This window comes from Otolemur garnettii, unplaced genomic scaffold, assembly GCF_000181295.1.
Source record: "Otolemur garnettii isolate 467f Iridium unplaced genomic scaffold, OtoGar3 scaffold00019, whole genome shotgun sequence".
Classification (NCBI taxonomy): domain Eukaryota; kingdom Metazoa; phylum Chordata; class Mammalia; order Primates; family Galagidae; genus Otolemur; species Otolemur garnettii.
In genome coordinates, this window is record NW_003852414.1 from 15,741,170 (window position 1) to 15,754,206 (window position 13,037).

At 40.5% G+C, this 13,037-nt stretch overlaps 1 protein-coding gene across 1 annotated transcript in view; it reads left to right on the top strand.

The window, feature by feature from the left end:
- Positions 1–6: 6 nt before the first annotated feature.
- The window catches only part of ST8SIA6 (ST8 alpha-N-acetyl-neuraminide alpha-2,8-sialyltransferase 6), a 94,893-nt gene continuing 81,862 nt past the window's right edge, over positions 7–13,037 (top strand). The window contains exons 1-2 of the mRNA XM_003786783.2: positions 7–110; positions 603–701. Of these exons, the coding sequence (XP_003786831.1) occupies positions 7–110; positions 603–701 (203 nt within the window). The remainder of the gene's footprint in view (positions 111–602; positions 702–13,037) is intronic.

Consider the following 13,037-nt stretch of genomic DNA (forward strand, 5'->3'; position numbering starts at 1 on the left):
CTCAGGATGCGGCCGGGGGGCGCGCTGCTCGCCCTGCTCGCCAGCCTGCTGCTGCTGCTGCTTCTGCTGCGCCTACTGTGGTGCCCGAGCTACGCGCCCGCCCGTTCCAGGTAATCCCCGGCCGCCGGGCGTCCCTCACCGCCCCGCACCTCCGTGCGCCCCGGGGTGCGCCCCGGGGGTCCCAGCCGCAGGTCGCCTGGACTTGGACGCGCGGACTGAGGGACCCATTGGGGGACAAGCGGACGGGCGGCAGCGGCCCAAGGGTGGGGTAGGGGCGGGGGGATGGCGGAGAGAGGTGACACTTGGAGCGGCGGGCAGGGGCTGTAGTGGACAGGGACCGGTCAGGGTTGCGAGGGCTCCAGTGCGCGTCGCTGTGGGCGAGGAAACTGTGTAGCGGGACCTGCCGTCGGGTGTTTCAGCAGGATCCCGGGCTCTCCATTCGGTCACTAAGGCTCTTTCAACCCGAGGTTAGGACTCAGCCCCGGAGCCGGGGAGCGAGAGCTAGGGTGTCCCGTTACGCCCGGCTTGACGCGCGATGCTCAGCCTGCCAGCCAGGGTTCCCGCGCGGCGTAGCAACTTAAGTTTTCTCTCTGGCTGTGCAGGCTCTTGGCGGAGGACAGCAGGGAGGCCACCCGCAGCACCCCCGCAGCACTGAGGACCCTCCGGAGCCCGGCAACGCTGGCCCCGCGCACCACGAACAGGTACCGCGGTGAGGCGGTGGGCGGGGGCTCGGGGACCCAGGGCTGCACGGGCTGGACCAGCGTCCAGGAGGCAGCCTGGGAGGACGCGACGACACAATTACACAATTGAGAAAGAGAGAGAGAAAGAGGTGGGGCCACCCTTCCCACTCCATCAACCTTTTAAAGCTCCTTCCTCTTCCTCGATGTGCCGTTCTTTGAACCAAGGGAGAGTGTACAACAGCTGCTCTTAAAATGTGGGTGCTGAGTTTGTCTCTGGATACCGATGTGTTGAACCCCCAAAGCCGCTCAGCCTGTCTTTATGGAGAGATTTGGTTGGTTTGCTTTTTGTTTTCTATGCTTTAAAGTACACCAGCGTTAGGAGGACTCGGGTTTGGGGAATTCAAATTCCTCCGTGTGCTATGACTGTTTTTGTTCTTCGCCAATGGCGACTTAACATTTTCCTTTATCATTCGTATGACTGTGTGTCCATGTGCAGTAAATATTTGGTTTTTATAATTCTTCTCTGATTGTAGAAGTGAATACAGCGCTGTGTGGAAAGTTAGACCATGGAGACATATAAAAAAGAAAGTAATATTCACTCAGGGTTCTACCTCCCGGTGACCATATTCAGCTTGGTTTTGATCTATATGTTTCCAGTACGCTTTCCTTTACACAGATATTTGAAAAAAAAAAAATAGTTAACATTATACTTTGTTGGTTTGTATTCTGCCTTTTCCCCTAAAAAACAAAAACAAAAACAAACTTAGACCTATACCAGCATTAAATTTCTTTTTCCAAAACATGGCTTTTGATTGTTGCTTGTTTTATTATATCCTTTCAACTGTTTCCATTTTTAATCATTTAGCTTGTTTCCACTTTTTGCTTCGGTGTGTGTTATTCATAATTCTATTAAGTCTAGCCTTGTACATACATCTTTGTCTTCATTTCCAATTAATTACCCAGGACAGACCAACGGAAGTTGAGTTATTGTTAAGTCAAAGGGTATGCACTTTTTAGATTCAAAGTCACATCACCAATTGCTGCTTTGAAGGGTTGAATCCATTTATGTTTTCACTAGAACAAAGTCTTGCTTCCTGCCTCGGCATGGCTGTTATTATTGCAATTTTGTACGCTGCCTCTTTTCCTCTTTTTATCTCTTGTGGATCCCTTTTTCTCTGTGCAGTCTTCTGTATATTCCTGACTCTTGGGTTATAGGACTCAAGGCGGTCTTTTTTGTTGCTCCAGCACTGCTTGAAGAAAGGTCTGCAAAAGCCTGGAGGAATCCCTGAAGTGAGGGCCAACCGTCTTCCACTTCTCTCTCTCTGGATTTTCACACCATATCGGAGACACTAAGAAATCCTAGGGTAACAAATGCTTCTGAGAAAAACACTGGCCTATAGTTTTATTGATTTCTCGGGTTTGTGCACTACAGGAAGCCTAGTTTTCTGGAGCTGGGGAGCAGGCCATCTCTTCTTGAGTCCTGTGACTATTATACATTCTGGGATTGCCCCTTTGGGAAAGTTTGAAAGAGTGTACTCCTGAATGATTTGATCTCAGGTCCTTTTGGAGGCAATCCTTTGATGAATTTTTCAGTTTCCTTTGACATACTTCTTTTCTACTCAGCATACTTCTTGGGCTAATATAGGTAATTCATATTTTTTTCTGAATGCAGCCTATTTTATTACATTTTTGAAATTTATACCATTCTGCTGTGTTCGTAAAAGCCTCTTTGTCTTCTGATAGACTTTGTGTCCCCTTGATGACAGATTATTTTTGGAAGAGAGGTATGAATTTTAATGCACCATACTATTGGGTGTGATTTCTTAATTTCCTCTGTAGCTAGTCTGATCTTCCTGCATAAGCCCAGGTAATGGTGTTCTGAGGGACCAGGAGAGGCACACTGAATGAACTCTTCCTATGGGCGAGGCACTGAGCTAAGAACTTTGTATTTAACTCATTTAATCTTTTAAAAAACCCAACTAAGTATTATCCTAAATATATAGATGAGGAAATTGAGGCACAAAGAGGTCAAGTGTATGGTCCAAAGTCAGGGAGTTAAATTGTGGAGCCAGAATTCAAATGTAGGCCGTGTGGATCCAGAACCCCACATTCTTAAACTCCCCATTCTATAGCATTCCACAGGTGCTGGGAAAGATGGGGGGAGTGATCAGAATGTTCAATCCATGTGAAAACTTGGATGTGACAATTTAAGCAACTCTTTCTGGCAATATTTATTCTCTCTGGGAACAAATGTACAGCCTCACAGATTGCTTCTACCATCTTTTCTCATTTAAATGCCATCCAAGTTTATGAGGGAGAGGGTCTTAGATGATATGGTGGTAGAGCTAAGAGATGAGGCTCTTGGTCATGCTATCCTTTAACACCCCTAATCTTCAGAGAGATGTCCCTTTTCCGTCTGGTGGCTGAGCACCCTGTTGATGGCCAGTTATGAGATCTGTAGCTTGTGGTTCATTGTACCTACTGGTTTTCCCTGGCTGTCTTGGCCTTACATCATATCCCACTGATGGGATCACACTCAGGGATCTGGGGGAGATTTTCCTTTGGTCCTGTCCTGGGTTGTTACTATGCAACATTTGCTATGACACTTTCTTGCTCAGCTCTTGCTACCCAGACACTTCCTCACTCTCCATGGCCAGTCCTTTAGCTATTTCAGGGCCCCATCTGCATATATAAGAGCCGAGGTTGGTACAGGAAACCTGATATCAAGGTGACTCTCCCTACTCTAAGTTATTTCAGGGGCTATCAAAGAGGAGCTCAGTCTCCAGAATCCCAATTGAAGGAGGTGATTAGGATCCTGGAAATTGTTATTATTGCCTTGTTACTACCTTGTTACTGTTTATATTAATATTTAAGGAAAAATACTCCAACCACTTGGAAATTTAAAGATACCCTATCCTTGTTATTATTACCCTTGTTATTACCTTGCCACGGTCCCCACTTTTCTCTCCCCAAGCCAAAACTTTCCTCTTCTTTCTCTGTCTTCTCCCCCTACTTACTCGATTCCAGAAAAATTCAGGCTTTACTCTGCTTCATATTTTTTTTGCCCTAATGCAAGCTTTTAGGTAAATTGTGGGGGCCAGAGAAGGATTGTGAAAACTCAAGGATCTATGCCTTCCAAATAAGGTGTTTAATGTGCTGAACCGGGAGAATGAGATGAATTTGGAAATCTTCCCTGGAGACTGCAGCAAATTCTATCTTGCTCATCTAAAGTCTACCTTATTTTTTGTTTTTGTATTCTTTTAGGAAAAAGTTAGAATCTCTTCCTACTCCCCTCTAAAATATGTGTGTTTCAAATTGGCTAGGGGAAGATCATGTTCTCAGGAAGACAAAAGAGAAAGGTATACTAATAGTTTTAAAAATATGACCCCATTACAATGGATTCTTTTTCTTTCTACCAAGTTATCAAAATCTTTTGTTGGTTTGCTTATTTTCAAACAGCCAGCTGTTGGGTTTATTTCTCAATTCAGATACATGTATATTTCTGTGTTCTATTGCCTTTGTGTTACTTTTACCTTTTAAAATATTCCTTTTTTCTCCAAATTAAGATCTTGAAGTGAATGCCTCATTATATTAGTTTTCCCCTTTTCTTTGGAATAAAAATATTTTATACTATGAATTTTCCCTTTAATGCAGGTTTGGACTCATTTCTTAGGTTTACATACAAAATGTTTATATTTTAAATATTATATTCTAAATTGTTTATAGTTACGTTTAAACTTTTTTTTATATCCATAGTTGTTTAGGAGAATACCTTTAAATTTCCAAGTGGTTGGAGTATTTTTTCTTAAATATTAATATAACTTTTTTTCATAAATAATGTTAATTTTATTTTTAATTATGAAAGAAATCTAGGAGAACCCCTCCATAATGCTGTGCGTTCCCAAAGATTCAATCATTAGAAATGAAGAGCAGATTATTGGAAGGCTAATGAGATGACTGGTACGAGTCTATGTAACTAGCTGATCTGGAATTCTAGGGTCTACTCATAGGAGCTATGGAGGTTCTGGCTGTGATTTGCTACCTTTGGTAGCAATTGTCTGTTCTGGCTTAACCATCCATGGCAATGATTCAGGCTACTGTGGCTGGATGAGACTTCTTGAGAGTAGCAACTGTTATTTGAACGTTCTTATTAGTTGGTGTCTATTCCATTGGCCTATTTGGGAGCATTGGATTCTAAGTTTACCAGAGGTGTGGGGACTTTATCTCCTCTGGTCTATTTTCTTAGGGAGGTTTGCCTGCTGTTTTTCTTAATGACCTTACTCTCCCCTTCCTTTTTCCCTGCAGAAGGATTTTGCTTGACCCTATTTGAGGCCTGGGGCTAGGCAGAGTGCAGACATCAACTGTGTTACATGTCAACTCACATTATTTCAGAGAGCGTAATGGCAGTGTTTTATTGTATGTTTTTAGGTGAACACAAACAGAGGGAAATTCCCTTGGCATTTCAACATCCATTCATATTTGTCACCTTTTCAATATCTTTTATATGCATATATTTAGTAATCTCCCTGTATATACTTTGATTTGGGTTGTTAACTTTGTAAAAACTCCGTATCTGAACTTTATCCCGTGCCATTAGCATTTTTCTGCAATATAATTTTTAGAGCATGGTAGTAGAATATATGGATGTATCCTAATTTATTTATTCTTTCCATTTTTTACACTTGGGTTATTTATTACTTTTGATTTTGATTTATACTGTGATATAAATGACTTTAGAGCCTTGCACACATTTCTGACTGTTCAGATACATTCCTAGAAGTGGAGGAACTGCATTAAAGAGTATATGAAGTTTTAAAATGTTGCTATAACTTGCTTAACTAAACCCATTAGTTGTTCCAATTGATCTGCTTTTTAGTGGTATGAGAGAGTGACTATTAACCCAAACTCTTTCCAGAATGTGTATTGTAATTGTTTTTTCATTTTTTCTGGTTTTGTGCCAAGGATGAAAACTTGATGCTGGAATTTGTATTTATTTGTTTACCATTGTGTTTAATTTTAGAGATACTTGTTGGCCATTTAAATTTTTGTCTTTTCTAAATTGAATTTTCATATCCTTGTTTATCTTTTCTTTAAGGTACTATTTTTATCCATTTGCAAGAGATTTATGTATATTAAAATTGTATTTTTAAAATCAGTTTATAAGAGGTTTATATATATTTATTTACTATACATTTAAATTGATTTTATAGTTTAGTTAGCATTTGTATGTATTTGTCGTTGTTTAATTAACAGACATTCTCAATCTTTCTGTTGTCATATTCCTCATATCTACTTTTCTTTATCAATTCTGCTATTTTGGGGGGGGGCGGACAGAGTCTCACTTTGTTATCTTTCATAGAATGCTGTGGCTTTACAGCTCACAGCAACCTCAAACTCTTGGGCTTAAGTGATTAATTCTCTTGCCTCAGCCTCCCAAGTAGCTGGGACTATAGGCACCCAACACAATGCCACTATTTTTTTTTTTTAATTATTGTTGTTTACACTTGTCATTGTTGTTTAGCTGGAGCGGGTTGGGTTTGAACTGCCAGCTTTGGTGTATGTGGCTGGTGCTGTAACCTCTGTGCTACAGGTGCTGAGCCCAATTCTGCTTTTGAATCTATTTGTGTCTACTATTCTGAGATAAGTGTACATCCCTCAATTAAAAATATCTAATTTGAATATTAATTAAGTTTATCCATCTAGAATTTCTTTTGGCATGTGGCAAAAGGGGCAAACTTTTTATTTTTTTATTTCATTGAGACAGAGCTCAAGCTGTCACCCTGGGTAGAGTGTCGTGGGGTCACAGATCACAGCAAACTCCAACTCCTGGGCTTAAGTGATTCTCTTGCCTCAGCCTCCCACGTAGCTGAAACTACAGGCACCCACCACAACGCCTGGCTATTTTTAGGTTGTAGTTGTCATTGTTGTTTGGCAGGCCTGGCCTGGATTGGAACCCACCAGCTCTGGTGTATGTGGGTGGCGCCTTAGCCACTTGAGCTATAGGTGCTGAGCCAGGGGCAAACTTTTTAATAAGTTATTATTATTTAATGAAATAATTTCTCCTTTGAGGATTATTTTTAATTTAAATCAAGTTATGGCTTAACAGCATAGAACTATAATTTAAATTCAATTGCTAATACTTGAACTTTTGTCATTTTAAATCCCCTTTCCATTTCTTCAGTTCTTTGTTTTCATTCATTTCATGGTACATTGGCCTAAGTTGTCTTCTGTGTGTGGCTTTGAAATGTGGGTGACAGTCCTTCTGTCACTGGATCCTGAAGGACATCTTTTTTTTTTTTTTTTTTTTTTTGTGGTTCATGACTTTTATTTTGAGGACACAATTTTTATTTTTCATACATGGGTTCTGGATCACAACTCCCCTTTTCTTTCTTCTTAGAAGTTTCGTAGACATTATTTCTTTATTTTCTGGCATTTAAGCCTCTGCAAGAAAAATAAAGGCAGTCTTAACTTTTATTTCTTCCCAAGTAATTCATTGGATTGTTTTACTCAAACCCGACATCATCTTTTCTTTATATTTAAAAAATTCATAGTGATATGTCTACAGAGTAGATCTTTTCGGATTAATTTTGTCTATCAGCCTTTTAAATCACCTGGCCTGGTTACTTTCAAATTCAGGGAAAAGAAAGGAATATTATCTTTTTGGTTACCTTCTGTGTTCCAGCCATTCTGGTTGGATTTTCTGAAGCAGATCCTCATTTTCCATCTTCTGTAGCGTTCATGCTGCCCCTTCCTCACCACCCTCCCCATGTAAATAGCTTTATTTCTCTTTCATATTTTAATGTTTCTTGTCCTTTACCTCTGCCCTCTGGGATGGCTTCTCAAATTTATCTTTTGTGTTACTGAATTATTTTGCTGTAATTGTTTTCTGTTTTGCCCTAACAAGAGAACATCAATTACGTTCTTATTCTTTACATTTTTTCTTCTTTCAGCCTGCACCATATCAGATGAGTTTGCATCTCAGAAAGCGTCTAAGGAAGCGTTTAGATCTTCCTTTCCCATTTCTTATGTCACGTTTCCTTATATTTCACTGAGAACATGAAGCAAATGCTTTCTAAAGATTTCCTCTGTGTCTCTTAGTAAATGTTTTCCAAAATATGATTTTTTTTCTCTGCATTTAAGAGCACTGTTCTCCTCCCACATTATGGAATCTTTCCAGAAGTTTTAATTTTTGCTATTTTTTTTTTCAATTTCTTTGCTCACATAGAGAAGTCCCTTCTCTGATATTATGCCTTAGGACTTCTTGCCACCCACCCTGGGGGGCTTAAAGATTCCCCTTCTCCGAGCCTATGCCAGAGGAGAGGAGAGTGCAGGCAGTGAGGATGAGATGGAGGCGGTCAGGCCAAGGCTGAGACAACACAGCTGGTCTGGCTGGTTTAGGTCCTACGTGACCTTCACTTCCTGTCTCCCATTCTTGCAGTTTGGAAATTCAGCTTTAACCTAAAGGTTTTATCTTGAGTAGTTTAGGGAAATGGATTTAGGAGATTAACTTTTAAATTGGAGTATTATTTGGGGTCATAGGTTTTGTGAATTATTGTTTAAGATAAGGGGGTTAACATGGTTTTTGCTTTGAACGTTCATGTGTGAAACTGTGGTTTTTGGAAACGGAAGAGCAAAGCAGTCTTGGAGAGGCTACTTACTCTCACTGTTCTCCAGAATCGCTGCCTTCTGCCAAATAAAGTTTGGTGGACCTGTCCCGTCTCTGCATATTGGCTAACAGTGACAGGTGACCAGACTTTCTTCGTTTGGTAACAGAGGGGCCGAGCCGTATAGGCTTTCAACAAATTTCTGAATTTTAAAAATTTGAGGTATTTAAAGAAATTGGGATAAAATAACCATAATGAAATTAAGTAATTTGAGTTTCTAGAGACCAGGCCCCAAAGCTGTCTCTTGCTCTCATGTCTTGGTTTCATGACTGTCAAAAAAGCACATGCATCATTCCTGGATGATTCTGGTCACCAGGCCTGCTGCTGCTGCCAGGAAATGTGCATGAAAGTATCCCCTCAAACCCTCGAGGGCCATGGTCACTGGGCTCTCCTGGTAGCCACCACCCTTTTCATGTCCCAGGGTGCAATGATCGATCAGTTCCCTTTCCCATTCCCTTTTATTTCTTCAGTGATTAATATAATATAATATAAAGTGGGTCACTATGAAAGTTTTGAGACAGAGTGTGTTATGATCCATTATTTCACTTCCAAGAGACAGAGTCAACAGTGTCCTTTCTGATTCACCTGTGCACGTTTCACTTTGCTCTGCTTATGAGTGTTGCTGGGAAGGCTTCATGTGTTCCCAATGTGGATTTTACATTTCTTGGGTTTGTGTACATAAAAACTTGCATAATGACCCACACATAATCCGAGGGTAATCTCCAGAGCATGTAGGAAGAGAGAAATGAATGATCATGTAGTCCAGTGGTAACCAAGGAGCCCCGGAAAGCAGGTGCCTCCCTAGTGAGAGAAGCTACCCAATTTTCTGCTTGGGGCAGGCCCTGCATTTGTAGGCAAAGAAATGCAGACAGTGGGAAGAGAATTGATGCCTCTCTAGTTTTTCTCCCTATACCTGCTCTGTTTCCGAAGTGAACATTTACATAAATTGCTGGTGATTCCTCCGGTTGGTGCCATATTCGCTCTTGTTAAAGGTATTTCTTTCCTGAAGCAGGCAAATTTCTGAAACAGCTGATCTGTTGCCATCCAAGTGTGTACTTGTCATTTGATGTAGACGTATGTCCACTCCTAAGAATGTAAATAGTCTAGATGAGGGGAGATCAGGCACCGTTTACTCTCAACTGTCTCATACTGGAAGATGTAATAATGTTGACATTTTTGCACTGGGATCATAACTGCAGGCTGCAGGAAATTCGAGATGAATGTGAACTAGAGCTTGGAAAAGGGACCGTATAACTCACCCGAGCTCTAGGAGCAGCTGATTTTTCGACCTCTTACTTCATTCCTCTCTGCTTCGTGCCCCAAATAGATGAAGGCCCTTGGATTTTCCTTCTGAGAACAGTAAAAGCTTTTTCACTTCCGTGTCTTTGCTTTTTGGCTTTTTGAAGTCTTGATACTAATATTTGTCCTGATTTTAAAAAATTCAGAATGCTTTAAAGTTGGCTGGAGCCTGGTTTCTGAAATGTCTTGAAATGAAGCTTTGAATCTGTCTTTTTCCTTTCTTTTGTACTTCCTACTTCCGTGTTAATTGCAACCTGTTTTAGGACTTAGGAATGTTTCCTCCATTTTTGTGCTGCTGTCACTTGCTGGTCCCCTTGTTTTCCTTGTTTGGGAATGGGTTTCACTGTATCTTCCCAGGTGGGCATTTTTCACTGCCTTCATTTTCTGAGTCTGTTGTCACCTCTCCGGCTGCTCCAGTTTGGAAAAGCTGTCGGGCACAATTGTCCCAGAGAGGGCTTCCAAGTAGGAGCTTCTGTCACTCCTCGGCTTTGAGGGGTGCATTTACATGTGGACAGGAGAGCCAGGGAGAGCTTGCAGGGGGTAAAGAAAGGCCTTTCTATTCTCCTTACTTTGTGCAGCAGGTGGAGGGAGAGGGCAGGAGTTCATGAAGAAATGGTGTCTGAATGGCCCACCTATCAGCGTGGAGGTTACTAGAGGTGGCATTTTATTTTCTGTCTCACTCATAAAACTCCGCGACTTCCTTGATAGCAGTTCTCTGAACAAAGAGGCTGCGATGTTTCTTTCTATGACTTGGGGGACAACATGCGGCAGACAGTACTGTCCACACACGCATGTCAAAGGGAAGGTGGTTCCAACGCCACATAAATCAAGGCTGTCTCAGCGTTGCGGTGCTGTCTAGCCTTGTGAATTAATTCATTGTCCCCTTAATAGACATTTTCCTTGGACCAACAGGCATTAGGATAAATTTGAAAGAAGGGAAAAAGCCTGACTGCCTGGTGGGAGGGCTTCCAGGGGTGGTTATGGAGAAACATAAATATTTTGGAAAATTACATGCTAATCATAATGATACAAGAGGCTTGGACACAACAGAAGGAATATGGGGAGAACCAAAAGAAAACAACTATATCTCCTTTTCTGCCAGCTACAGTGATTCTTTTTAGAGTTCCTTGTCTTTAGCTGGTCTGTGGTTTATGTGGATAAGAATCCCATAACCTCCCATTTGGACGCACGAGGAGATGCTCTTTAAGAAGCCTCTGGTACTTTAGGCAGCTAGAAGAATTAATTCTTTTTTATTTCTAGTTTCCTTAGCCAGTGCCAAGATGGCTGTTGCTCTAGTATATTTATTTAAATGTCCATACTTGGGAAGTTAGTTTTTCCAGTGCGGTTAAGTCTATCTTTTCTGCAATTTGAGATTAAAAAAAAAAATTATTATTTTTCATCAAGTACTAAGAATGATTTGTACACGCTGTGAATAATCAGTAATGCTTGGGAACATTCATATCCCAGGACGAATTATTTCTGAAGATAATTTTATAGGGCACAACCTGTACTTTTGCAGTTATTGTGAAATAATTTCTGTTATCTTGCTGGTTAGTTATTGTAAAATAGGCCGAATGCCTCCAATGTATAATTTTAAAACTACAGCATTGCAAGAAATTGAGTTTGTAAAGAGACCATTAATTTGGCAGGTTTGTTGCTGGGTGCTGGAATCCCAGTTGAAATCTTTAGAGAATATTCACGGTCTGTATATTCTTTTTGGAGATTCTATCCCATTATTTCCTGACTCTGCAATTGATGTGTGACTTGGTGTTTAGAGTGCTTGGTCTTTAAATGCTATAGTATGTATTTTACAGTACACTCAATATTTTGTTATTTCAGGAGAACACCTGTATCCTCCATGTCTATATTTGTCCACATAGCATATTGCATATTAAGTTTATAAGCATATTTTTGTGGTTTTGAGCTGGAAATCCATCCAACATACCATATTCACCTTGGAGATAGCAAACTGTTTATATTTTCTGTGTCTGGGGAATAGCAGGAGTGCCCCAAAAATGTATACACATCACAAGTGATGTTATTTATGTATTGTAGAGTATATTTTGAGCACTTCTTGTAATTGCAGGAGTCAAACGTGACTTGTGTTCATTTTTTTTGTTATCAATGTATATTGAGTGTTACAATTTTAACACGGTTTCTTTTTTCCTTTTTTAAAATGTGTATATGTTTTCTGGGAAGCCTGTATATTATTTATGCAATAGAGTGTAGTTCTGTGAGGTCTGGACCTTGGCTCTTGTACCACTGTACCTCCATTATAATCCAGAGCTCCCGCTGGTTGGAAATGAACCCTATTGCCTTCTTTTTATAACTGTACTAGATTTTTGGAGATATTCTTTACCTTGCTGTATTGTAAAATCACTTGTAGTCAGATTGACATGGTAAAATACCAGTGAGAACAAAACTGGAGTTTATGATTGTGTGCTGATGAATATATATAAATTTTTATAATTGGAAGAGGATGAATTAAATATGGAAGGTTGAAAACTCCTATCAGTAATCATTTCTTAAAAGAGAGAATGCCCACTAAGAAAGGAATTGAGTAAGTAGTCATGAAGTCTCATGATATTGCTATATAGGAGAGGTTTGTTTACTTATTTATTTATTTATTTATTACAGTTTTTGGCCGGGGCTGGGTTTGAACCCACCACCTCCGGCATATGGGGCCAGCACCCTACTCCTTTGAACCACAGGCGCCGCCCAGGAGAGGTTTTTTTTAAATAAAACATTTAGGGATTAGTTATCACTTTATCTTCTCAGTCAGTGTTAACATTCCTGGGGTTTTGAACAGTCTTTGAGAAGCCACACATCCGTGGAAACTTTGTATAGAAATGTAATTTAGATACGTAATAATTTTTTAAAAATGCATCTCCAAAGCAAAAACTTGGTGTTAGTGAGGTTTATGTTGGGCTGCAACTGGAAGATTATTATTATTATTTTACTTTATTATTTTTGTCTCAGTAGCTTGCCCTCAGTAAAGTGCTGTGGCATCACAGCTCATAGCAACCTCAAACTCTTGGGCTTAAGTGATTCTCTTGCCTCAGCCTCCTAAGTAGCTGGGACTATAGGCGCCCTCCACAACGCTCAGCTATTTTTTTGTTGCACTTGTCATTGTTGTTTAGCAGTTGTGCACTGGGTTTGAGCACATGTGGCCAGTGCCCTAACCACTGAGTTATGAGCGCTGAGCCTGGAAGATTATTTGAAACAAAAAAAGGCATATTCTAAGCTAGGATGTCTTTACAGAAATTTTTTGATTTTATAATGTATTACTACTCATACCTACAAACTTTGGATGGTTTCTTTTTCTTTTTTTTTTGAGACAGAGCCTTAAGCTGTCATGCTGGGTAGAGTGCTGTAGCATCACAGCTCACAGCAA